Genomic DNA, 26,316 nt, shown 5'->3' with positions numbered 1-26,316 from the left:
TGTCCAAGAGAGGGTTGCTAGGTATGCCCAGCCATAGCTGCTCTTCCCATGGGCTTATGCAGAGCTCGTGAGTCACACATCACGGTTCCACCTCCGTCCACTAAGTCCAGCAAGGGACAAGATAAACAAGCAGGGGTTTTCGCGACTGTCTGGCCCTGACTTTTAAGAGTCTTAAGTAAGTCAGCTGCAAGAGGGGTACTGGATGAGGAGTACTGTGCTGGGAAAGGGCTGCTGGATGAGGCTAGGGGTACTGTGCTGGGAAAAGGGAGTTGGATGAGGCAAGGAACAGTGGCGGAACTAGGGCAGGGCCGCCGGTCACGATACCGGCCTGCCCTAGTTAGCCAGTGTAGTGCTGACCGCAGCGAGTGCGGTTATCACCACACATTTACTCAGAACTGGCGCTAGTCTTCCCTGTGCCCAGCACCGTCTGGTGCTGCACAGCCGAGCTCCTTCCCTCCCCCTGAGCACTTACCCAATAGCACCAGGCGGAGGGTGGGAGGTGGGCTCAGGCTAGTGCATTTACACACACATCGCCACCAGATGCTGCTGCTGCGCCCACTGCAAGAGCCGGGCTGAAGCTCACTCATGAGCTCTACCTTCTGGCTCCTGCAGTGGGTAATGGGAGCAACCCCACACTGCTGACACTGTCGGCACTCTCACACTGACGTCATGACGTCTCTCCCATAATGCAGAGCGCACCAGCCCGGGAGGACTGACATACGGACGGCGGCGGGAGCAGTGGCCGGAGCTGGAGCGTGGATTCAGGTAAGTGTATTTTTTTTACTTTTATTTACTTGTGTGTATTTGTCAGGGGGGGAGGTGGACTGCTACTGGGGGGGACCTCTACTGGGGGCAATACTGGGGGGACTACTACTGGGGACACTGCATCAGGGGGAGTGGACTACTATTTGGGGCAACCATTACTGGGGGCACCACTGGGGGGACCACTACTGGGGGCATCTACTGGGGCACCACTGGGAGGGACCTCTACTGGGGGCACTGCATCAGGGGACTACTACTGGAGACACTATATAAAGGGCACTGCATAGGAGGGGACTACTACTGGGGGCACTATACAAAGGGCACAGCATAGAGGGGTCTATTACTGGGGGCACTATATAAGAGGCTCACTACTGGGGGCACAAGGTACACTGCACTGGGGGGACCACTACTGGGGGCACTGTATAAGGGGCACTGGCTAGGGGGGAATCACTACTGGGGGCCTGCATAAGTGGGACCACTACTGGGGGCACTGCATAAGGAGCCCTACTAGGGGCACTGCATGGGGGGACCACTACTGGGGGCCTGCATAAGGGGGACCACTGCTGGGGGCACTGTATAAGGGGCACTGCATAGAGGGATCACTTCTGGGGGTCTGCATAAGGGTGACCACTACCGGGGGCACTGTATAAGGGTCCCTACTGGGGGCACTTCATAGGGGGGTATCACTATATGGGTCACTGCATAAGGGGGATCACTACTGGGGGCATGCATAAGGGGGACCACTACTGGGTGCCCTGTATTAGGGAAACTAATGGGGGGCTGCATAAGGGGACCACTACTGGGGGTACTGTATAAGGGGCACTACTGGGGGCCTGCATAAGAGGGACCACTACTGGGGACATTGCATACTGGGGGTACTGTATAAGGGGCACTATTGGGGGCCTGCATAAGAGGGACCACTATTGGGGACATTGCATACTGGGGGTACAGTATAAGGGGCACTACTAGGGGCCTGCATAAGGGGGACCACTACTGGGGGCACTGCATAGGGAACACTGCATTAAGATGCATATGGAATGGAAAGGAATGTTCAGAGTGATGAGAAAGAGGTGTGTCATGTCAACAAGTCCCATTTTTAAGTGGCCATGCCCATTTTTTTGCGCACATAGGGGGGGAACCTGGGCTCCAAAAACGCTGGTTATGCCACTGACCATGAATGCATACCCTCCAACATGACTCGTTCCATCAGGTACACAATGCTCTGCTCCTGGAATTCCCACCAAATTTATGATTGCAGCCACCTGTGGTGAAACACCTTTCTCTTCAAATGCCTAGTTTAACACAGGTGACTGCAATCATACATTAGTTGGGAAGTCCAGGAGCAGAGCATTTTGTACTTGGTGGAAGGGGTCATGTTGGAGGGTAGGGGAAAGCTGTGCTGGATGAGGGGTGTTGTGCTGGTTTAGGGGTGCTGGATGAGGCTAGGGGTGCTATATTGTATAGTTCGTTAGTATTTATATTGCAGATTGGTTCATTTGTATTTATACTGTAGTTGTATGTACTGTGTTTCATTAACAATAAAAAATAGTCATAGACCAACGTGTTATTTTTGGCATCCGTGTATAAACACTAAGCTTGGTGGCGGGATTATCTGCTAGGGGCACAAAATCTTGCCTAGGGCACCAAATTGGTTAGGGTCGGCTCTGAGCGCAGGAGCACTCCTCCTGAATCAGTCTGCGTAAGGCCTGTTATGTGGTCCTGGTGATTATGCAATAACAATGATAAACAGCAAAGGCCTTCAATAACAGGAGCTAAAAACAAGGTATATGTTACTGTATTTCCGTATAACTAATCTATAATTTGTCCTGCTAGGATCAGAAAAAGAAAGACTTGTGTTTAAAAAAGCCTTAGAAATGAAGAACAATCCAGGTGGTCGAGACCCTGTCACCAAATTTCCTGACACCCCTGCTCCAAATCCTCCTCTTAGAAAGATTGGATTAAGTATGAAACTCAAGTTAAAGGAACCTCCAGTTTTTGGTCAGGATGTCCAGCTAATTGTTTTGATTACAAATCTGACATTTCAAAAGAAAAAACTGAACATTAATATCAATGCTCAGACCATGGAGAATAATGGCACAAACATGAAGCTGATGTGGCAAAAGTCAGAATTCATTAAAATAAAATCCAAAGAAGGTAAGTCGTGTTTACCTGTAAAAATGATATTACAAAATTGTATGAAAAGAGCAGTGGTGTGCATATTTGCTCCCAGAAAGTACTAATTTCCCCAATAGAATCATGACCCACTAATAATAATTAGGGCCGTAGCTAGGGTAGTGCGGCCGGTGCCATCGCACAGGGCACCACAGATCAGGGGGAGCTGTTTGGGCCTGTCAAATTTCTGTTTATTATTATTCTCACTTGTAGCTTCCTCTTATTTCATCCCCAGCATCTCCTGGCCTCCCCTATCACTTCCCTGGCCCTTCCCCATGAGGCCATTCCCCTTTTTTGGGTGCATTATGCCCCTTTGAAAAAATGAGGGGGGTGCCAATTCCTTTTCTGCACAGAGCACCAAAAAGTCTAGTTACGGCTCTGATAATAATACTATTAACCAAAAACTGAAGGAAAATATTCAAACATCACTCTCAACTACAGAAGGGCGGCTTTGAGGCAACAATTGTGAGTTCACAAAATCTCTACTACAAAAACTAGCACCCTGTATACACTGGACAATCTGCACATAACTCCCTGTTTGTACACTGCAAGAACCTACTGTACCACTTCACTTGCAACTCTTTGTGCAGGCTTTACGCAAACATCTGACTGCATATCTGCACCATACTTGCCGACAATCAGCTCCAGCCTTCCGGGAGGGAGCTGATTGTCGGCTAATAGTGGGGGGCGGGGCCGGCCATTGGGGGCGGAGCCGGGGGCGGGGCGACCATTTTGGGTCACACTGGGGGCGGAGCTGCACGATCGCGTTATCGTGACTCCGCCCCTCTTCACAATGCCATGATTTTCGGCATTGTGAAGCAGGGGGCGGGTCCACGATGACGCGATTCTGCGCGAATCGCGTCACCGGGCCCCCCGCTGTGGGGATTTCTGTTTTTTTCAGGGGAGAGGTAAGGAGGGTGTGAGACTTCCGGGAGGCTTGCCTGCCTTTCCGTGGGGCCGGGAGCGGCACCCGAAAATCGGGAGGGTAGGCAAGCCTGATCTGCACCAATGTCATTTTGTCCCTAAAAGTCCTGTCTAAATTACAATTGTGTATTTTTTTTTTTTTCGCTCCCTCATCCACACAGCCTTTCATCATCTAATGTCTAACACACTCTACTTAGGACTCAATTTCTACACCAATAAAATCTCTACATGTATTCCACTGAATAAACAATTGTTTGTTATTGTGCATACTCATTTACCAACACTGTACTTTCACCTGCATTTCTGCAAATCTACTGCACTCTCTCTCTCATACTGCCTTTAGTTTATTCCTTCCTCCAGTTTTCCTCCTCCTATTTACCTCATCCACACCATGACCATGTTTTCTGCAATACCCCTCATCACTCAGTATCTACCTAATTCTTTATTCTGCCCCCATGTTCCCACCTCTATCCTTTCACCCTTGCCTCCTCCACCTCCTCCTCCTCCTCTCTCCCCTTCTCTGTATGCCTTCCCCCCTCACCTCTCCCGCCACTCCACTCTCATTCACCTCCTCAACCATGGTGCTGCTATCCTACCACTAAGCCCTGTTCCCTCCCCCCTCTCCCTTCCACCTCACTTTGCATCCTTCCGCATCACGCTAAACTCTCTCCGTGCCCACAACCTGTAGTTTCCCTTCCTGGAATCGGTGTGTATGAACGCCGGACCTAGCCCTGCGGATGAAATCCCGACACCGGAAGGTCGGCAGATGAAAATCCCGCCTGAGGTGAGTAACTATCCTAACCCTCCCCTCTCCCCCCTTAACCCTAACCCTCCCTTAGGGGTGCCCAACTCTAACCCCTCCCCCCTAGTGCCTAATGCTAACCTCCCCCCAGGGGTGCCTAAACCTAACCCGCCCTCACCGCACCCTAAACCTAACCCACCCGGGGGGTTGGCTAACCCTAACCTTCCCCCTGGGGGTGCCTGACCCTATACCCCCTTCCCCACCCTAACCCTAACCTTCACGGGGGTAGTGCCTAACCCTAAATCACCCCGGGAGACCCTAAACCTAACCCTCCCCCCATGGCTATCCGCTCACGATGCCTGGCTTATCTACGATCGGTATGCCGGGCGTTGGGATTTCAGCGTGGGGCTAATGATAGACGTTGGTATTTAGATGCCTATCATTAGTCCCATGCCGGGATTTCACTGTCAGGAAGCCAGCGGTCAGCATTTCGACATTTACTACATACCCCCTTCCTAGCTATGGAGCCTGCATAATTACCACGCTCTCCTCATCTTGAGCTCCCATATTAATCTCACCTCCACACTACAGCAATCCTGATAATCTCATTCATATCTCTCCTACAAACTTTGTCCTCCTCTCTTGCCCTCAGGAACACCAGATCTGTCTGTAACAAACTGGTCCTCACCCATGACCTTTTCATCTCCAACTCCCTGAATCTCCTAGCCATTACCAAAACCTGTATATACCTGAGACATCACTTCTCCTGCTGCTCTCTCCTCTGGGGACCTCACATTTTCTCATACACCCCGGCCCAGGGGTGGCTGTGGTGGTAGTGGTGTTGAGGTCCTTCTATCCTCCGGTTACTCATACAAACTCATTCCTTCTGAACCATCCCTCACATTTTCTAAATTTGAAGTTCATGCTATACACCTCTTCCAACCTGTTCACGTTCAAGTAGCTGTCATTTATCGTTCCGCTGGCTCTCCCTTCAAATTCCTTCGCAACTTTGCTTCCTGGCTCCCTCACTCCCTCACTTCCTCTCTTCAGATTTTCCCTCCCTTATCTTAGGTGACTTCAATATCTCAATTTATATCCCCACAGAATCCTCTGCTTCTAATCTCCTTACCCCTCACATCATCATTTGATCTCTCCCAATGGACCTCCTCCTCACCCTTCCATGTGAGTGGGCATTTGACATGGTTTTCACTCACCGCTGTGATAGCTCTGATAACACAATTTCCCCATTCCCCTTCTCTGACCATCACCTTCTTTCTTTAACTTATCCCTCTCACCTTCTCCACCTCTGCCTCCTAAGGCTACTATCACTGAACGCAACATCGAGACTATTGACATTGCTTGCTTATCCTCCCTGCTCGACTCACTCTCCCTTGACTTTGCCACCTACTTTACATCTAAAATTCACTTCATAGATAGGAGATCATAATTATATTCAGAAATATAAAAATTATTTATAGAGATATTTTGCTCAATATTGTAGAATAGAATTAGTTTCATATATTTTTAAAGATTTATCCCTCTAAGTGTAAACATCTGTATTTATCTTTCTAAGTATGAGGGTGGTTCAATAAATAAGGTAACAAGACCTCTCATTGCGTATATATGTATTCAACTCGTACATATACCTATAATCAATATTATGGCTTTGGTACAGATTTTTTTTCCACATACAGTAGCCCCCATACTTGCTCCAATACTTGCATTTGCTCCAATGGTACACCAAGGCATAGAGGAAATCAGTGTCAAGCACCTGAATCCGGGACATGATGGCTTGCTGAACTTCACTGTCAGTTGCAATTCTCCTTTCACCCAGGAGCTTCTTCAGTGGAAATCACTCGGTGCCAGGTCATAGCTGTAGGGAGTATGGTCCAGCACCTCCTCCCAATGGTAGCAGCGTAACAACTCACGCATGCAGTTGGCTGAGTGTGGCTTGACATTATCATGCAGCAATATGATGCCTGTTTGCAACAACCCAGGTCGTTTTCGACTAATTGCCCTCTGCAACAGGCTCAATGTGTATAAATAGTAGACAGCATTCACAGTATCTCTCTTTGTGAGGAAATTAACAAGAAGCACAGCCTTGTGGTCCCAAAACACGGTCACCAAGACCTTCTTTGCTGATGGAGTTGTTTTGAATTTCTTTGAAGTACAGTAGGTGGATGATGCATGTTTCCATATCATGGATGCTTGCTTTGTCTGCACCCATGTTTCACCGCCTGTAACAATGTGCTGCAGGAACTGCACTCCCTTCTCATGGTATCGCATCAAGTGCACGAGAGACAATCCCATCCTATTGGTTTTGTGACCTTCTGTGAGTTGCCTCTGTACCCAGTGTGAACACTTTTTCCTATATCCCAGTTGCTCATGAACAATGTTGTGCACAGTACCCACTTGAGATGCTCAGTTCATCAGCAATATCAAATCGATCGTCCTGAATCAGACATTCAATGCAGCAAATTGTCATCTGCGGTGGACGTGTTGTGCTGGCTGGATCGCTGCTGATCATGAACGTCTGTCCTGCCATTATCAAAACCTTTTTCCCTGATGTACACCTCAACAAGTTAGCGATTAATTTCAGCTGCTGATGTGCCCTTTAGACACAGTTATCTGATCACACTACACACCTCAATGTTTGTCCATGTTTCCGCCAACCCTGCCATCTTACAATTGTTGGGACAGTATGACTGATATGAGGTGCAGTCTACTATCGTAAGGGGAAGCAGTGGTCTACCTGCTCTGGCCTGGTGGGAAGTTATAATACAATAGAGAACATAGCACACGTGAGAGGTTTTGTTACATTACTTATGTGTATTTATCCTTCTAATTATAATTATGTGTATTTATCCTTCTAAGTGTATATCGCTCTAAGTATATAAAAAAGTTTGTATCCTTCTTTTTCAGAATACACTGCTCTACACCTAATACCTTATTCAGTGTACAAGCTATTTCTCAGTGACAGTAACCTCTTGAAGATATCTGCAGTAGGAGAATTGGCAGACACAAGAGAAAAGCTTTTGGTTGAAAGAAAAATCACATTGGATTCTCCCACCATGCAGGTTGAGGTAGGGATTTCTGTACTCTTTAGCTCACTTTACTAAAGAGGAGCAAAGTCCAGTGTATTCCCATTGACCTATGTCATTCCTTCCATCATTGTAGTTGAGTGGATTGGGACAGGGCATGGCTTAGTCACGGACATGGGCTTGTCTGTATCCCAGAGGGGCAAGACTAGCACTGAAAAGTGCTAGGCAGGCACTTATCTGCCTCAACTCCATGTCCTATCACTCTTTATCTACCTCATACATCATACATCATACAGTTTTAAAATCCAAGTTTGAATTGCGAGAAGACCCGAATCAGGACTCTTTTTTTTTAGAACCCCAAAGTGATTACAAACTGGGACTCGTTTTGACTCGGAACCCCTAAGTTCGTATTTGTTTGTATTTCATCAACTGAACCCACACGTCTCTACTGCAGTCACGCTGAGTGCAACATGTTTTTCAAAAACACAACCTCAGGAACATGATATATAAATTACACAATTATTTACAGGCTCAATGACACTATTATATATTGAAGGGTATATGTGGGCTGCTTCACTCAGGTCACTAAAGGTGACCAACAGAGTGCATACTTTTTTGAGAATTTTTTTCTGGTTATGCTAGCTTGGATACAAAAGTAACATTTTGTTTAGTGTCAATATACACAAATCTACTTCCTCAGTGGGCTCTGTTATTGAGACCAAGACAGGGAAACTATCACATAATAATCTTCTTCTAAGTACTTAACTTCAATGCCGCCCCAGCAGGTGGTGCCCCTAGGCACGTGTCTCATGTGCCTAGTGGGAAATTCACCACTGTCAGACACAGCAAGGGTAACATCTGGAGCAACAAATTTAGGATAAAGATATGACTTGACTGTGCTACCAGTAAATGCACAAGTCACACTACTCTACTGTCAGTAGTGTGTAGTAACTACACAAGTCACACACTACTGTAGACTTTATCATGTAGACTTCCCCATGATTTAGTCTACACTGTGAAAATATGTTGGGAATTGCACTGCCTGCCTTGCCTCCATGGTCTGATAAGTGCTCTTTTTGATCTTTGTTTTTGTACGTGTGCTACTTACTATTTTCTCACTGCCAAAATAAATGGTTTTTTAATACAAATATCTTGTTTTAAGACTGCTATATTTGGGACTTTTTTGGTTCCTCATTTGGCTCACAGTTATTATGTTCTAATGCAGTATTTTCAAAATACAGTATGCACTATGTTCTATTTTTTTTATTACATATATACTGATCTACTTGGTGGTCTGTGGACCAAACAAATTTTGTCCAAGAAAAGTTTGTGAATCTAATCCATTTTATTCATCTTCACTACACATTAGGTGTATTTTATATGTTTGGTATACAATTAGGTGTTTGTTACCTTGATTTTTATATTAACTTTTTTTGTGTCTGTGCGTCCAAAACACACTTTTATTGATTTTGAGCTGCCACTTATTTCTTATGATAAGAAGTGTTATTTATTTGCACATAAATATGTTTTTTATATGTATTTAATGATTCAAAGTCACGCAAGACCTTTTCATCAGGACTTGTGCATTAAAAAAAATCCAAATGGGGCGGCACTCCAGTCTTATAAATAATTACACCTTTATAATTTGCTTTATCTGCAACGTTTCAGTGCTTTATTGCACTTTTGTCAAGCAGCATACGCTGAAACATTTCAGATTAAGCTAATGATCCAAGTGTTATTATTTATGATACTGGAGTGCCGCCTCCATTTGGATATATTTTTTATGCCCAAGTCTAGATGAAAAGGGTCCTGCCTGACCTTGAAACATTGACATGATTGTGTAATATATAGGGGTGAGCGGGTTCGGATTTCTGAAATCCGAACCCCCCCGAGCCCCCCCGATCCGAGTCCGATCCGAGTCAGGCTCGACTTTTCCCGCCTGACTCGGATCTGAAATCGAGGCAAAACGTCATCATCCCGCCTTCCGAGTCTCGCGGGTTTTGGATCCTCTATAAGGTACCCGCGTCGGCGCCATTTTCTCACTCGGCTGTGGACAGTGAAGAGGGAGGGTGGGAGTTAGGGCTGTGTAGTGTAGTGTAGTGTAGTGCTGCTGTTGTCCACTACTTCAAAGTCCATAGGGGCTGGCTGTGTTGTGCTGTGCTGCTGTTGTTAATAGGGGCTGTGTCCACTACTTCAAAGTCCATAGGGGCTGGCTGGACTGTGTTGTGCAGTCAGTTCTCCATAGGGGCTGTGTCCACTCCAAAGTCCTGTGCAGTGTCCCAGTCCTAAAGGAGTGCTGTAGTGTTGTCCAGGGGGTGCTCTGTCCATCAGGGGTGCTCCCCCCAAGTGCTAAAAAAATAATATATTTTCTGTGTTTGTGAATTGTGTGCGCAGTAGCCGCACGTGCATCAACAAAGTAGTGCCAAGCGTGCGCCTGTGTCATAAGTAAAGGGCCGGCTGGCTTGACCGTTAAAGGGTGCTGTAACCCCCGAAAGTACACTCCAGTCCAAACCAAAAAAAAATTATTTTCTGTGTTTGTGAATTGTGTGCGCAGTAGCCGCACGTGCATCAACAAAGTAGTGCCAAGCGTGCGCCTGTGTCATAAGTAAAGGGCCGGCTGGCTTGACCGTTAAGGGTGCTGTAACCCCCGAAAGTACACTCCAGTCCAAACCAAAAAAAAAATTATTTTCTGTGTTTGTGAATTGTGTGCGCAGTAGCCGCACGTGCATCAACAAAGTAGTGCCAAGCGTGCGCCTGTGTCATAAGTAAAGGGCCGGCTGGCTTGACCGTTAAGGGTGCTGTAACCCCCGAAAGTACACTCCAGTCCAAACCCAAAAAAAAATTATTTTCTGTGTTTGTGAATTGTGTGCGCAGTAGCCGCACGTGCATCAACAAAGTAGTGCCAAGCGTGCGCCTGTGTCATAAGTAAAGGGCCGGCTGGCTTGACCGTTAAAGGGTGCTGTAACCCCCAAAGTACACTCCAGTCCAAACCAAAAAAAAAATTATTTTCTGTGTTTGTGAATTGTGTGCGCAGTAGCCGCACGTGCATCAACAAAGTAGTGCCAAGCGTGCGCCTGTGTCATAAGTAAAGGGCCGGCTGGCTTGACCGTTAAAGGGTGCTGTAACCCCCAAAGTACACTCAAGTCCAAACCAAAAAAAAAATTATTTTCTGTGTTTGTGAATTGTGTGCGCAGTAGCCGCACGTGCATCAACAAAGTAGTGCCAAGCGTGCGCCTGTGTCATAAGTAAAGGGCCGGCTGGCTTGACCGTTAAAGGGTACTGTAACCCCCAAAGTACACTCCAGTCCAAACCAAAAAAAAAATTATTTTCTGTGTTTGTGAATTGTGTGCGCAGTAGCCGCACGTGCATCAACAAAGTAGTGCCAAGCGTGCGCCTGTGTCATAAGTAAAGGGCCGGCTGGCTTGACCGTTAAAGGGTGCTGTAACCCCCAAAGTACACTCCAGTCCAAACCAAAAAAAATATTATTTTCTGTGTTTGTGAATTGTGTGCGCAGTAGCCGCACGTGCATCAACAAAGTAGTGCCAAGCGTGCGCCTGTGTCATAAGTAAAGGGCCGGCTGGCTTGACAGTTAAAGGGTGCTGTAACCCCCAAAGTACACTCCAGTCCAAACCAAAAAAAAAATTATTTTCTGTGTTTGTGAATTGTGTGCGCAGTAGCCGCACGTGCATCAACAAAGTAGTGCCAAGCGTGCGCCTGTGTCATAAGTAAAGGGCCGGCTGGCTTGACCGTTAAGGGTGCTGTAACCCCCGAAAGTACACTCCAGTCCAAACCAAAAAAAAATTATTTTCTGTGTTTGTGAATTGTGTGCGCAGTAGCCGCACGTGCATCAACAAAGTAGTGCCAAGCGTGCGCCTGTGTCATAAGTAAAGGGCCGGCTGGCTTGACCGTTAAAGGGTGCTGTAACCCCCAAAGTACACTCCAGTCCAAACCAAAAAAAAAATTATTTTCTGTGTTTGTGAATTGTGTGCGCAGTAGCCGCACGTGCATCAACAAAGTAGTGCCAAGCGTGCGCCTGTGTCATAAGTAAAGGGCCGGCTGGCTTGACCGTTAAAGGGTGCTGTATCCCCCAAAGTACACTCCAGTCCAAACCAAAAAAAAAATTATTTTCTGTGTTTGTGAATTGTGTGCGCAGTAGCCGCACGTGCATCAACAAAGTAGTGCCAAGTGTGCGCCTGTGTCATAAGTAAAGGGCCGGCTGGCTTGACCGTTAAAGGGTGCTGTAACCCCCAAAGTACACTCCAGTCCAAACCAAAAAAAAAATTATTTTCTGTGTTTGTGAATTGTGTGCGCAGTAGCCGCACGTGCATCAACAAAGTAGTGCCAAGCGTGCGCCTGTGTCATAAGTAAAGGGCCGGCTGGCTTGACCGTTAAAGGGTGCTGTAACCCCCAAAGTACACTCCAGTCCAAACCAAAAAAAAAATTATTTTCTGTGTTTGTGAATTGTGTGCGAAGTAGCCGCACGTGCATCAACAAAGTAGTGCCAAGCGTGCGCCTGTGTCATAAGTAAAGGGCCGGCTGGCTTGACCGTTAAAGGGTGCTGTAACCCCCGAAAGTACACTCCAGTCCAAACCAAAAAAAAAAAAATTTCTGTGTTTGTGAATTGTGTGCGCAGTAGCCGCACGTGCATCAACAAAGTAGTGCCAAGCGTGCGCCTGTGTCATAAGTAAAGGGCCGGCTGGCTTGACCGTTAAAGGGTGCTGTAACCCCCGAAAGTACACTCCAGTCCAAACCCAAAAAAAATTATTTTCTGTGTTTGTGAATTGTGTGCGCAGTAGCCGCACGTGCATCAACAAAGTAGTGCCAAGCGTGCGCCTGTGTCATAAGTAAAGGGCCGGCTGGCTTGACCGTTAAGGGTGCTGTAACCCCCGAAAGTACACTCCAGTCCAAACCAAAAAAAAATTATTTTCTGTGTTTGTGAATTGTGTGCGCAGTAGCCGCACGTGCATCAACAAAGTAGTGCCAAGAGTGCGCCTGTCTCATAAGTAAAGGGCCGGCTGGCTTGACCGTTAAAGGGTGCTGTAACCCACAAAGTACACTCCAGTCCAAACCAAAAAAAAAATTATTTTCTGTGTTTAGCCGCACGTATATATCAAATCGATATAACATAAATGGAGGACCAAACTTTCTCCGATAAAAATAAAATAGAGAAAGAGCAAGAACCACTTCCTCCTAGTGCTGAAGCTGCTGCCACTAGTCATGACATAGACGATAACATGCCATCAACGTCGTCTGCCAAGGCCGATGCCCAATGTCATAGTAGAGGGCACATACAATCCCAAATGGCAAAGTTCAGGAAAATGACCTTGAAAAAGACATTTAAATCAGCTGAAGAGAAACGTAAACTTGCCAATATGCCATTTACGACACGGAGTGGCAAGGAACGGCTAAGGTCGATCCCTAGTATGTTCATGACTAGTGGTTCAGCTTCACATGACGATGGAAGCCCTCCTCCCACTAAAAAAATCAAAAGAGTTAAGCTGGCAAAAGCACAGCGAAGAACTGTGCTTTCTAAGAAGATATCACAAATCCCCAAGGAGAGTCCAAGTGTGGTGGTGGTTGCGATGCCTGACTTTCCCAGCACTGGACGGGAAGAGGTGGCTCTTTCCACCATTTGCACGCCCCCTGCAAGTGCTGAAAGGAGCACCCACAGTCCACTTGCTGATATGCAAATTGAAGATGTCACTGTTGAAGTACAACAGGATGAGGATACTGGTGTAGCTGGCGCTGAGGAGGAAGTTGGCGAGGAGGATTCTGATGGTGATGTGGTTTGTTTAAATCAGGCTCCGGGGGAGACAGTTGTTGTCCGTGGGATGAAAAAGCCCATCACGGTCATGCCTGGGCAGAAGACCAAACATTCCACCTCTTTGGTCTGGCAATATTTCTATCCAAATCCGGACAACAACTGTCTTGCCATATGTACCATATGTAAAGGTGAAATAAGTAGGGGTAGGGACGTCAACCACCTAGGAACATCCTCCCTTATACGGCACCTGCAGCGCGTTCATAAAAAGTTACTGTCAAGTTCAGAAACTTTGGCTAAGACCGTAAGCAGTCCAGGGACACCTAAATCCCGTTGTCCTGTTGTATCCAAGCGCCTGCAAACCACACCGTCAACTCCCTCCTCGTCAATTTCCTCCTTTGTCAGGATCGGAAGTAGTCCTGCAGGCCATGTCACTGGCATGACTGACTCTCCTATCCGGGATTCCTCTGGAGGATCCTGCATTGCTACGCCTACTGCTGCCGCTGCTGCTGCTGCTGGGAGTCGTTCATCATCCCAGAGAGGAAGTAGGAACACCACTACTTTTACTAAACAATTGACCCTCCAACAGTCCTTAGCGAGGAGGATGAAGTACGACAGCAGTCATCCTGAAGCAAAACGTATAACTGAGGCCTTGACTGCTATGTTGGTGTTAGACGTGCGTCCGGTATCCGCCATTAGTGCAGTGGGATTTAGACAATTGATGGAGGTAGTGTGTCCCCGGTTCCAAATCCCGTCTAGATTCCACTTCACTAGGCAGGCGATACCGAGACTGTACAGAAACGTCAGAAAAAGTGTACTCAGTGTCCTGAAAAATGCCGTTGTACACAATGTCCACTTAACCACGGACATGTGGACAAGTGGAACAGGGCAGACTAAGGACTATATGACTGTGACAGCCCACTGGGTAGATGTATCACCTTACGCAGCAACAGCAGCAGCGTCACCAGTAGCAGCATCTCAGAAACGCCAGCTCGTTACAAGGCAGGCTACGCTGTGTATCACCGGTTTCAGTAAGAGGCACACCGCCGACAACCTCTTAGAGAAACTGAGGGAAATCATCGCCCAGTGGCTTACCCCACTTAGACTCTCCTGGGGATTTGTGATATCTGACAACGCCACCAATATTGTGCGGGCATTACATCTGGGCAAATTCCAGCACGTCCCATGTTTTGCTCACACAATAAACTTGGTGGTGCAGAATTTTCTGAAAAGCGACAGGGGCGTGCAGGAGACGCTTTGGGTGGCCCGAAAAATTTCTGGCCACTTTCGCCATTCAGCGACTGCGTGCCGAAGACTGGAGCGCCAGCAAACACTCTTGAACCTGCACCGCCATCACCTGAAGCAAGAGGTTGTGACGCGGTGGAACTCAACCCTCTATATGCACCTGACTCAAGCGCAGTGGAGAATGATTTCCGTGTTGTGCAAGGTTCTCCAGCCCTTCGAACTTGCCACACGTGAAGTCAGTTCAGACACAGCCAGCTTGAGTCAGGTCATTCCCCTCATCAGGCTTTTGCAGAAGCAGCTGGAGAAAGTGAAGGAGGAGCTAAGACGGAGCGATTCCGCTCGGCATGTGGGACTTGTGGATGAAGCCCTTCATTCGCTTTGCCAGGATTCCAGGGTGGTCAATCTGTTGAAATCAGACCACTACATTTTGGCCACCGTGCTTGATCCTAGGTTTAAAGCCTATGTGGTGTCTCTCTTTCCGGCCGACACAAGCCTGCAGAGGTGCAAAGACCTGCTGGTGAACACACTGTCAGCTGAAGCGGAACGTGACACGTCAACGGCTCCTTCTTCATTTTCTCCCGCAACTGGGGCTGCCAGGAAAAAACTTAGGTATCCTAAGCAACCCGCTGGCGGTGATGCAGGGCAGGCAGGACCAAGTTTGGACATCTGGTCCGGACTGAAGGACCTGGCAACAATTTCTGACATGTCTACTGTCACTGCATATGATACTGTCACCATTGACAGAATGGTGGAGGACTACATCGGTGACAGCATCCAAGTAGGCATGTCAGACAGTCCATACCTGTACTGGCAGGAAAAAGAGGCAATTTGGAGGCCCCTGTACAAGCTGGCTCTATTTTACCTGAGTTGCCCCCCCTCCAGTGTGTACTCCGAAAGAGTGTTTAGTGCAGCCGGGAACCTTGTCAGCGAAAGGCGTAGGAGGTTGCTTCCACAGAATGTGGAGAAGATGATGTTCATCAAAATGAATTATCAGCTCTTCCAGGGAGACCAGCCTCCAGAAGGTACAGAGGGACCTGTGGTGGTGGATTCAAGTGGGGACGAGTTAATACTTTGTGAGGATGAGGATGTACACACTGAAGAGGGTGAGGAATCGGTGGATGAGGAGGATGAGGATGACATCTTGCCTCCGTAGAGCCAGTTTGTGCAGGGACACATTAATTGCCAGCTTGTTTTGTGGGGGCCCAAACGAACCAATCATTTCAGCCACAGTTGTGTGGCAGACCCTGGCGCTGAAATGATTGATTTGTTAAAGTGTGCATGTCCTGTTTATACAACATAAGGGTGGGTGGGAGGGCCCAAGGACAATTCCATCTTGCACTTCTTTTTTTTCTTTGCATTATGTACAGTTTGGGGCCTAGTTTTTCAAACTGCCATCCTGTCTGCCACTGCAGTGTCACTCCTAGATGGGTCACGTGTTTGTGCCGCCCACTCGTGTCGCTTAGCATAGTCATCCAGCTACCTCGGTGCAACCTTTTGGACATGAAAACACTATTGTGAGGTGTGAGGTGTTCAGAATAGACTGGAAATGAGTGGAAATTAAGGTTATTGAGGTTAATAATAGCATAGGAGCAGAGAAACCAACAAATTCTGTGATTTTAGCTGTTTTTATGCTTTTTAAAAAAAAAATACAGATCCAAAACACAAAACCCAGAACCCAAAACACGGAAGGGTGGTTTTGGCAAAACCAATCCAGATCCAAAACACGAAGAAAGATCCAGATCCAAAACCAAAACACAAAACACGAAAAGTGGCCGGTGCACACCCCTAGTAATATATCATCTATTTAATATAAGCAATTGAACACCATGAAGGAGTGCTGCCTGTGCTTTCTCTGTGGGGTTTGTTTAGCTCCTTAGGAGATACCAGGACTATATATATATATATATATATATATATATATATATATATATTGTGACACAGTTAGGTTAGGGGGTCCCTCTCCTGGGTAGAGGACTCCTTCCTTACACACACACACAGCAGCAGGGAAGCAGCACACCAGTCTGGATGCAAGTACAAGCTGGTCGGCGCCAGTCTTTATTGTACAATGTTAGAAATAACACAAAGAAAACATAAACGTAAATCCTAGCCCTGTCGGGGCACTAACTTCACAGGTAGTTCCCTCACTACCAGAACCTGTCAGGGCCTAATGCCCTCACCAGCAACAAAAGCACAGCACAACACTTACAGTTAGGTTTTCAAGTGTCTCTGAGCAAACTCCCTGTCTGCTCTCCCAGGTGAGACAATCAGCCCTAAACAAACTAGGCTTATATTGGCCACTCTCAGGTGGAAAACTAACAATCCTGTTACCAGGCTGCGAGAACCAAAACCTGGAGTGGCCGTGGGTGGAGCCCTCCCTCTCCTCTCACCCACAACCCCCAGGTCCCAAACCGGCTTTTCAAAAAGCCGAAACTCAAGCCTGCTACACTGCAGACTTTCTCCTGGGGGTTTAAAACACAAAAGACCCTCTAACACAGGCCATTTTACCAGTGATCCTATCACAAAATATATATATATATATATATATATATATGTATATATATATTGTAGCAAGGTCGGGGAACTGGTACCATCTCCTGGGGTAGATGGCACTGTGCAGCAGCTGAGAAATCACACAAAGTCCACTGGTCTGGTGCACCTGGTCTCCGACAATTTTATTGGGCAAACAAACAAAATAAACAGAAATAAACACCTTGCCGTCTGTAACTAACTAAACAACAGTGATCCTAGCTCACTAGAAAACAAAGTATTAGAAGGGTTTTTCAGGTTTAATTTACCTGCTTTCATCAACCTGATTCTCACACAGAGACACGAAAGTTTGTCCTTTCCCCAGGCAGTGTCTCTCTGTAATGATCAGCCTCACAGCACTAAAAACTGCCACACAGCTAAAAACCCTAATTAGCCTCCTGTGAAGCTAATAACCCAAAACACTCCTAACACAAACAACTTCCTGAGGTTTCAAAGACATAGGTCAGGAATCTAGGGCAAATATACCTGCCTTCCACTATGATGCCAATGACCTTGTCACATAACCCCTTCCCCTGTTTCGACCCAGGGGGCGGAACACTTGCAGCCCCCAAACAAAAGATGTGGGACAATGCATCGGCATTAGCCAGTTGGGACCCAGGCCTATGTTCCACAGTAAATGTAAATTCCTGCAAAGCTAAAAACTTGTTACCCTGGCATTTTGGCCTCGCTTTACTGACATCCATTTTAATGGGGCATGATCCGTTTCGAGCTTAAACCATCTGCCCAAGAGGTAATACCTCAAAGTGTCCAACGCCCACTTAACGGCCAATGTCTCTTTTTCAACAACAGCATATCTTTTTTCATGGTCATTGAGTTTTCTGCTCAGATAAACAATGGGGTGCTCCTCCCCATCCCTACTTTGGGACAACACTGCTCCTACACCTACCTCTGAGACATCCGTCTGAAACACAAACTCTTGAGAAAAGTCTGGTGTTATCAACACCGGTTGTGAACACGAAGACACTTTGAATGCCTGAAACGCTTCTTCAGCCTCAGGGCCCCATTTCACCAAGTTAGACTGTTTCCCTTTTGTAAGGTCTGTTAGTGGCAAAATTTGGTATAAACCATCTGTAGTACCCAGTAATCCCTAAAAAAAGCTCTAACTTGTTTTTTGTACACGGGACGGGGCCAGTTTTGTTTGGCTTCAATTTTGTTTGACTGGGGCTTAATCAAGCCTCTCCCTATGGTGTGCCCCAAGTATTGAACCTCTTCCATTGCAAGGCAACATTTCTTAGGGTTGGCTGTTAGGCCGGCCTTCCTAAATGAGTCCAGTACCGCCTGTACTCTGACTAAGTGAGATTCCCAGTCTGGACTGTGGATTACCACATCGTCCAGATAGGTCGCTGCATACTGTCAGTGGGGTTTCAAAATTCTATCCATTGTACATTGGAAAGTTGCTGGAGCCCCATGCAACCCAAAAGGCAACATCCTATACTGGAATAGCCCATCTGGAACAGAAAAGGCTATTTTTTCTTTCACCCTATCAGTTAATGGTATTTGCCAATAACCCTTTGTCAGGTTTAGTGTGGTGAGATATCTGGCTGTCCTCAGCCCCTCTATCAACTCATCCACACGTGGCATGGGATACGCATCAAATTTGGAAACTGCATTTAACTTACGAAAATCGTTAGAGAAGTGTAGGCTGCCATCAGGATTCGGATTCAAAACTATGGGACTGGAACACTCACTATTAGACTCCTCGATGACACCAAGTTCTAGCATATTCTTAACCTCTTTAGAGACAGCCTCACGCTGTGCTTCAGGAATTCTATATGACTTTAGATTGACCTCAACTCCTGGATCTGTAATGATATCATGCTTTATTATGGCTGTGCGGCCGGGCAGTGCGGAAAACAAATCTCTGTTCCTAATAAGCAACTCCTTAGCCTCATTCTATTGAGCGACTGAAAGGGTTTCGGACACTTTTACTTCTGGAACCAAAGGGACTGACGCTACTGCTGGTCTTGGTTCAGCTAACAGAGCTAACCTATCTTTCCAGGGTTTGATAAGGTTAACATGGTATATTTGTTCAGGCTTTCTGTTGCCTGGTTGCTATACTTTATAGTTAACCTCACCCACTTTCTCCCTGATTTCATATGGGCCTTGCCATTTAGCCAAAAACTTTATTTCCACTGTGGGTATCAAAACAAGCACTCTGTCCCCAGGGGAAAATGTACGTACCCGGGCATTCTGGATATACACTCTCTGTTGGGCTTGTTGGGCCTGCTCCATATGTTCTTTGACAATGGGCACAATGGACGCAATCCTATCTTGCACCTGAGAGACATGTTCAATTACACTTTTATAGGGTGTGGGTTGTCCTTCCCATGTCTCCTAAGGAACATCTAGCAACCCTCTGGGATGTCTTCCACACAACAGATCAAAAGGAGAGAATCCTGTGGAAGACTGTGGTACTTCTCTAACAGACATCATCAAATATGGCAACAAATAATCCCAGTTTTTCCCATCCTTGTCAACAACCTTTTTTAGCATATTTTTTTAAGTTTTTTTGAATCTCTCGACCAATCCATCCATTTGAGGATGGTAAACGGAGGTTCTCAAGAACAATTTCCACAATTCCTTCATAATTTTAGACATAAAGTGGGTACCATGGTCAGTTAAAATTTCTTTTGGTATTCCCACCCTGCTGATAACATGCACCAGCTCTCTAGCTATACCCTTGGTTGACATATTATGCAACGGAATTGCCTCAGGATATCGAGTAGCATAATCCACTATTACGAGGATATACTCATGTCCCCGAGTAGACTTTAACAAGGGCCCAACCAAATCCATGGCTATCCGTTCAAATGGGACCTCTATAACAGGCATGGACACTAGAGGACTCTTGAAATTGGGTCTAAGAGCATGATACTGGCACTCTGGGCAGGAAGAACAGAATTCAGACACATCTTTATACACCCCAGGCCAAAAGAACTGCTGCAAAACCCTTTCACCGGTCTTTTCAGCCCCTAGGTGTCCTGCAGTGATATGACCATGATCAAGGTCCAATACAGTTCTTCTAAATGTCTGGGGAACAACAAACTGTTCTACCACATTCTCACCCCTTTTTGTCACTTGAACCAGAGCTCATTGTTAAGGGCCATGTGTGGAAACGTAAGCCTGATATCTGGGTCTAATGGGTTCCCATTAACAACTTTAACATTTTATCTGACTCTTATCAAGGTGGAATCCTTTAACTGTTCAGATGCAAACAAATCCTTTCTCACTTCAAGGGGAGGTATGCTTTCTGCCATGTCTATCACCTCTGCCTCCTCTGGAGGAGGTACCTAACTTTGTTCTTCATCATCTACCACTTCCCCAGCCATGCTAGCAACAGGGCAAGTGTCTGAGGGTTCCGGGGTCACACCTGAGGCCAGCATATCACCAAGATGGTCTACTGGCTCTATACTGTTTGCCTCTGCAACCACACGGGACGTCCATCATTTCCAAAAATGGGGAAAGTCTCTCCCTATTATAACATCATGTACAAAGGAAGGGACCATTCCCACATTAACCGCAGCTGAACCACAAGGGGTCTCAATATTCACTTCAGCAGTATTATAATAACGGGTGTCACCATGTATGCAAGTTACACCAACAGTTGTTCGCTGGCCCTTTAAAGCATTTACCAACCCATCTTTCACAAGGGTGATTACACTTCCTGAGTCCAACAATGCCTTTATCCGGTTCCTCCCATAACCACCACACACATTTGTTTTTCGGACTCAGTTGAAGGTGTAACAGTACAGGCTAACCTGGCAAAGAAAGACATTCTGCTACGTTCAAAGACAGCATCACATTGCATAGGTTTTTGAACAACTGAGCAATTAGCAACAACATGTCCTGGCATACCACACCTAAAACATTTAATCACATAACTGTCAAGTCTTTTAGGCATGTGAGACCTTTCTGGCCCCAATGACCCATCTTTAAACCGAGCACTCAGTCTCTTCAGTTTTAAGTTCTCTTAACCGCCCAGGACCCTTTTCCCATGGAACAGTCTTACCAGGTTTCACCGAAGTGCGCTGTCGTGGATCTAGGGGCCGCTGAGGTATAGCCAGTAGTTCCTCTGCCGCCAGATACCTTTCCACCATCTCCACTAACTGGTCAGCTGTATTAGGATTTCTGTGGCTCACCCACTTGCGTAAAGCCATGGGCAGAGACCTCAAGAGTAATGGTCCATGACAACTCTTTCAACCATCTGAGGTCCAGTTAACGTATCTGGTTGTAACCATTTTTTGGTCAGATGAATTAGGTTGTGCATTTGTGAGTGGGGAGGTTTGTCCAAGTAGTACACACAGGGATGCACGCGTTGCGCTCTGACCGACAAGGTAACTCCCAGGTGAGTCAGAATCTCTGTGTTCAGCTTTTCATAGTTCAAAGCATCCGCCGTGCTAAAGTCAAAGTATGCTTTTTGAGCCTCGCTGGAGAGAAAGGGGGCAAGCAATCCAGCCCACTGATCCTTAGGCAAACTCTCCCACTCGGCTGTCCTCTCAAAGGCAGTCAAGTATGCCTCCACATCATCAGTCTCTGTCAACTTTTGAAGGAAATGGCTTGCCCTTATGGAGCTGTTTTGAACAATTGGGGAAGCATTTCCAGGCCGTGCTTCTAGATGCCTTCATATCATCTGTTAGGACTGCACGGTCCTCGTGCTGTTGCCACCGTATCTCCTCAATCTCCAGTTGCTGTACCCTAGAGGCTTCTTGCTGTACTGCTGTCACTTGTAGCAAGGCCTTGAGAATATCCTCCATATTGTTGGGTTTTTCCAGTAACTTGGCAGCCTCTTTCACTCAGGACATGTATCAGTACTGGTTTTCAGCAAATAAGGAACTGAACCAGATTCCACAACTCTGCAGGCACAACACCACCTGGACTCGCTTCTATGTGTGAGGCACTACAGCTCCCAGCATGTCCCACTGTGCAAAGCCTCTGCAGAGTATCACACTTGCAGTTTTACTCTGTGCCACATTTAATTTCAGTCCAGACAGACACAGACCTGCTTTCTGCAGAACTCTCAAAGCTGCTGCTGTCTTCACTTATGCGCAGACCATTGTTGCCTGCATTCTTTACCACATGTAGCAAGGTCGGGGAACTGATACCATCTCCTGGAGTAGATGGCAAATCACACAAAGTTCACTGGTCTGGTGCAACTATATATATATATATATATTATATATATATATATACACCCTCCCTGATAACAGTACACTGCTGAATTTACACAATTCTTATATTTTAGAACTTTCACCACTAGATGGGGAAAGAGAGTCACACTAGTAGATCCTGACACTCTTTGCCTCTTTGCCATTGAGGGAATATACCAGTATGTTTGTCATCCATCCATTTCTCTCCTAAAACTAAAATGTATGTCTTCCCTTTACAGGTGAATGGAAGTGCAGTGGTTAAAGCTCCACTTATTGTCACAGTCAGATTCACCAACCCATTAACAGAGGAATTAAGTGATTGTGCATTGGCACTGGAAAGCAGTGGACTAGTGAATGGATTACTTGAAAAAGAGTAAGTCAACTGAATATTATCTACTGGTTCACAATGCATACAATAAGGATGAGATTCTGACATTTCTGATATTTCCTTCCAAGTGCTAGTAAAGGACAGAAGACCAGAATGCCGCTAGGTTCACATAATTAAGTAGATTCTCTGTCCAAATAGTCCGGCACTCTTGCTCCTTTAATTAACAGCTTGCCCGGTTCTCTGACTTGTAGAAATAATAGACATTAAAAGAATGTCTGGCACTCTGGTACTCCACAGCATAATAAACAGGTCAAACTGACACCATAGGTAATCTTCAACGTTTGAGGGCACAACCCCATTTATCAAGATAAAGAAGCTTGTGCCCCAAAACTTTGAAGTTTACCTACACTGTGGAGTCCCAGGGGTATATTTACTAAAGTGCAGGTTTTTAGAAGTGGAGATGTTGTCCATAGCAACCAATCAGATTCTAGCTATTATCTTCTAGAATGTGCTAGATAAATGGTAAGTAGAATGCTGTGGGCAACACCTTCACATATATATATATATATATATATATATATATGCAGGGTGGACAGCGGCTGTGCCTGTCGACAAAAAACAAACAAACATGAGGGGCAAACAGCAGACTAAAACACAGATCAATAAAGACAGAAAGCTAACTGTATTCAAATATTTTGTATAAATACCCGTCCTGTTTTGCATGAGAGCGAGAGCGAGATAGAAGCGTCTAATAGTGCTCAAAATTGTGAAATACTTAGTGAAATGGTTTTTAGGATGCTATAGCATGAATCCAATATTTAGCCATCGGACAATATATGTCAGTGCAGCAAAGAATAAAATCATTTAGCAACCAAGTCATATAAATGAAGATAAGTGTGTGTGTGGACCAATATAAGTTTTTTTTAGGAATGATTCATCGCAATAACAATATCCAACATTTATCTGCTAGAAACGGTAGGCTGAAACTGCTTCCACATCCATAGGCTGCGAGCAGAATCAGCCTTCTGTGAGGTAATGCTCATGAATCCAATATTTAAATGTCAGTCGTGTGGACCAATATAAGGCCCTGATACAGCAAGGATTACTATTGTAAATACACACGCAGTCGACCGATTGTTGCCTTCTGCGCATGCGTATGCATCACAGTGCGTGTGCGCGAAGAGTCCACTGCGATTGGGACTGCAATTGTAGTGACTACACAGAGTGATTGACAGGAAGCATAATTTGGGAGTTGGCAAAATGCAGGCGTTCCAGTACATTTGAATGCCGTTATGCACACCATGAAACGGCATTGAAACAGTCAGACACACCTGCGTGTACTTAACCACTCCCCAAAACGCTGACCACAGGACACTCACTTTGCGTATGGATCCTCTGTGTATACATAACTGCAATGTAATTGTGACACGTGCGCAGTGCAACTTACATGCATGCGCAATACCAAATAATTGCTCAAACTGTGTAAATATCAGCATTGTGTCGACTGCTGAATCAGACCCTAAGTTAATAAAAGTTACAGACACATTATAACAGAGAATATTCATTGTACTGCAGAATTTATGACTTTTGCTGAAAGTTTAAGTATTCCAATTAAAATCAAAATGGTACTTTTGGGTGGAGCTAAACCTATGATTGGCGAGGTATTACCCATATGCAGCAGATCCCCAAAGACTCCACCAGCCCAGCACTGCATATCTCTCTGCCACTACTGGATGTCTGGTGTTATATATGTTCTACTGGCTTAGCCATGAAACCTGGTCGGTTATGCCAGATTGGCTAATGCCACACCAATAGTTCTGTATGTTTAACTTTGTATTTTTCTATATGTTAATTACCTTTTTAATGGAGCATTCCTTTGAAGCCATTTAAGGTCTTATTATACAGTAGTTACACATTTTATATAAACAGTTATGATGTTGGTTCCAAACATCATAAATGTGCTATTATTCCCACATAAGAGCACACTGAGAATAATATGAGGTTACAATTTGGAAAATGGTGGCTTGGTTTATATTTTTATATAATCTGCTTTTAAAATAGTAATGTAATTATGTTCCTTTTACAGACTGGGGACTCTGAGACCTGGGAAAACACTTACTGCTAAGTTTGAATTGATTCCATATAAAAGTGGGAGCAAGATGCTGCAAGTGCTTTTTGTCAGCGATAAGATCAAATACATCAGAGAATACATTGATATACTTGTTTTACCCAATCTAAGTATCTGAACTGCACAAAGTATAATTATCAGTTCAAACCTACACAATTTTAAATCTACTTATTTGATTATCAGAAGAAGAATAGAATATGGCTTGTTGTCTGGTTGTAGCTCAACCATTTGTTTTCTTTTACTATCTAGTTGAAATAAAGACACATTTGTTTGTCCTGAGTTTTGTAATTTTATAATAATGCATTCAGAAAATATTAGCAAGAACTGAACGTTTTACTCCCTGAAACGTTGGTAACAACAGGAATATTTGTGTTGTGATGAAATGTAATTTGTCTAGATATGAACTTTCTCTTATTTAAATCAGAACTTTTCAAGCTAAGAACCTTCTCTTGCTTGTTTTTCCAAGACGGGAAACCTGGGATCCCGAGCAAATGCACACATCCCTGATAATTCAGATTTGTACTGTCCTACCAAATTATAGGACTGATGCAGAGTTGCAGGCAAGTTGGACAGAATTAATCTTGTATGCCCCTTTGCCACATAGTTACGCCCATTCAGCCGCTTGTGGAGATCTGACTGAGATGCACACAATGTGGAATTACCTGTAGGTACGTGCACTTGGCTAAGGAGAGTGTGCAGCATTATAAAAATGCTAAATCGTTTTGCAAAACAGACTTGCGTTTCACTCTGCAAAGGCCTCTACATATTATTTTAATCAGCAGAACACACAAGCAGCTTCTGCTGATTATAATAATATATTCGGCAAGCTTAAGACGCATTTTAAGGGAAAAAGTTGCACCAAAGACGCTCTGCGCTACCGAGTCACATGGCATTCACGCGTTATGTGTAACAAGACTTGTAGTGCACAGAGGATAGAAGTATGTGGACACTAATGTATGTTGCTTCATGTTTGTGTTTTTGTCCTTCTTTTGGCTTTAGTAATTAGTACACCATTAGCACGATGATTTCTGAGTTTGTTTACATACAGTAATTTCTAACTTTTCTTTTTTTTATAATAAATACGCTTTATATTAAGTAACTGAAATCAACTTTTCTGGTAACGTGTAATGGTCATGTAAATAAAGTTATTAAAGATATATAAATACTTTGGAAATCTGATCTTTTACATACATTTTTGAGGTCTTAGGTACAGTAGACAAGTAGACAATCAATATTTACTAAATTTCCAGTTATGCCAATTCACATTAAATTTTACCTTATTTTATCAATCTGGGGTTTTTATTCATCATATTTATACAAAATATTTAACTGTTGGTGGATCTTAATAACCACTTGGGGATCTGAGAGAGAGAGAGTGTGTGTGTGTGTGTGTGTGTGTGTGTGTGTGTGTGTGTGTGTGTGCGTGCGCACATGTGTGTGTATGTGTGCGCTTACGGGAGGGGTTGGAAGGGCTAACGTTGGTGAATAACAACAAAACATTGGTGAATAACGATTTGGG

The 26,316-nt window shown here is 45.3% G+C and overlaps 1 protein-coding gene across 1 annotated transcript in view; it reads left to right on the top strand.

The window, feature by feature from the left end:
* Window positions 1–26,048, top strand: part of LOC148524825 (protein-glutamine gamma-glutamyltransferase 5-like) — a 94,778-nt gene extending 68,730 nt beyond the window's left edge. The window contains exons 10-13 of the mRNA XM_088471806.1: window positions 2,596–2,916; window positions 7,523–7,683; window positions 22,581–22,714; window positions 24,756–26,048. Coding sequence (XP_088327932.1) covers window positions 2,596–2,916; window positions 7,523–7,683; window positions 22,581–22,714; window positions 24,756–24,915 — 776 coding nt within the window. The 3' untranslated portion in view covers window positions 24,916–26,048. The remainder of the gene's footprint in view (window positions 1–2,595; window positions 2,917–7,522; window positions 7,684–22,580; window positions 22,715–24,755) is intronic.
* Window positions 26,049–26,316: the final 268 nt, after the last annotated feature.

The sequence above is a fragment of the Taudactylus pleione genome, unplaced genomic scaffold, assembly GCF_031769625.1.
Source record: "Taudactylus pleione unplaced genomic scaffold, aTauple2 ptg000116l, whole genome shotgun sequence".
Lineage (NCBI taxonomy): Eukaryota > Metazoa > Chordata > Amphibia > Anura > Myobatrachidae > Taudactylus > Taudactylus pleione.
The sequence above is the reverse complement of the archived record's forward strand: the minus strand, read 5'-3'. Positions and strand labels throughout refer to the sequence as shown.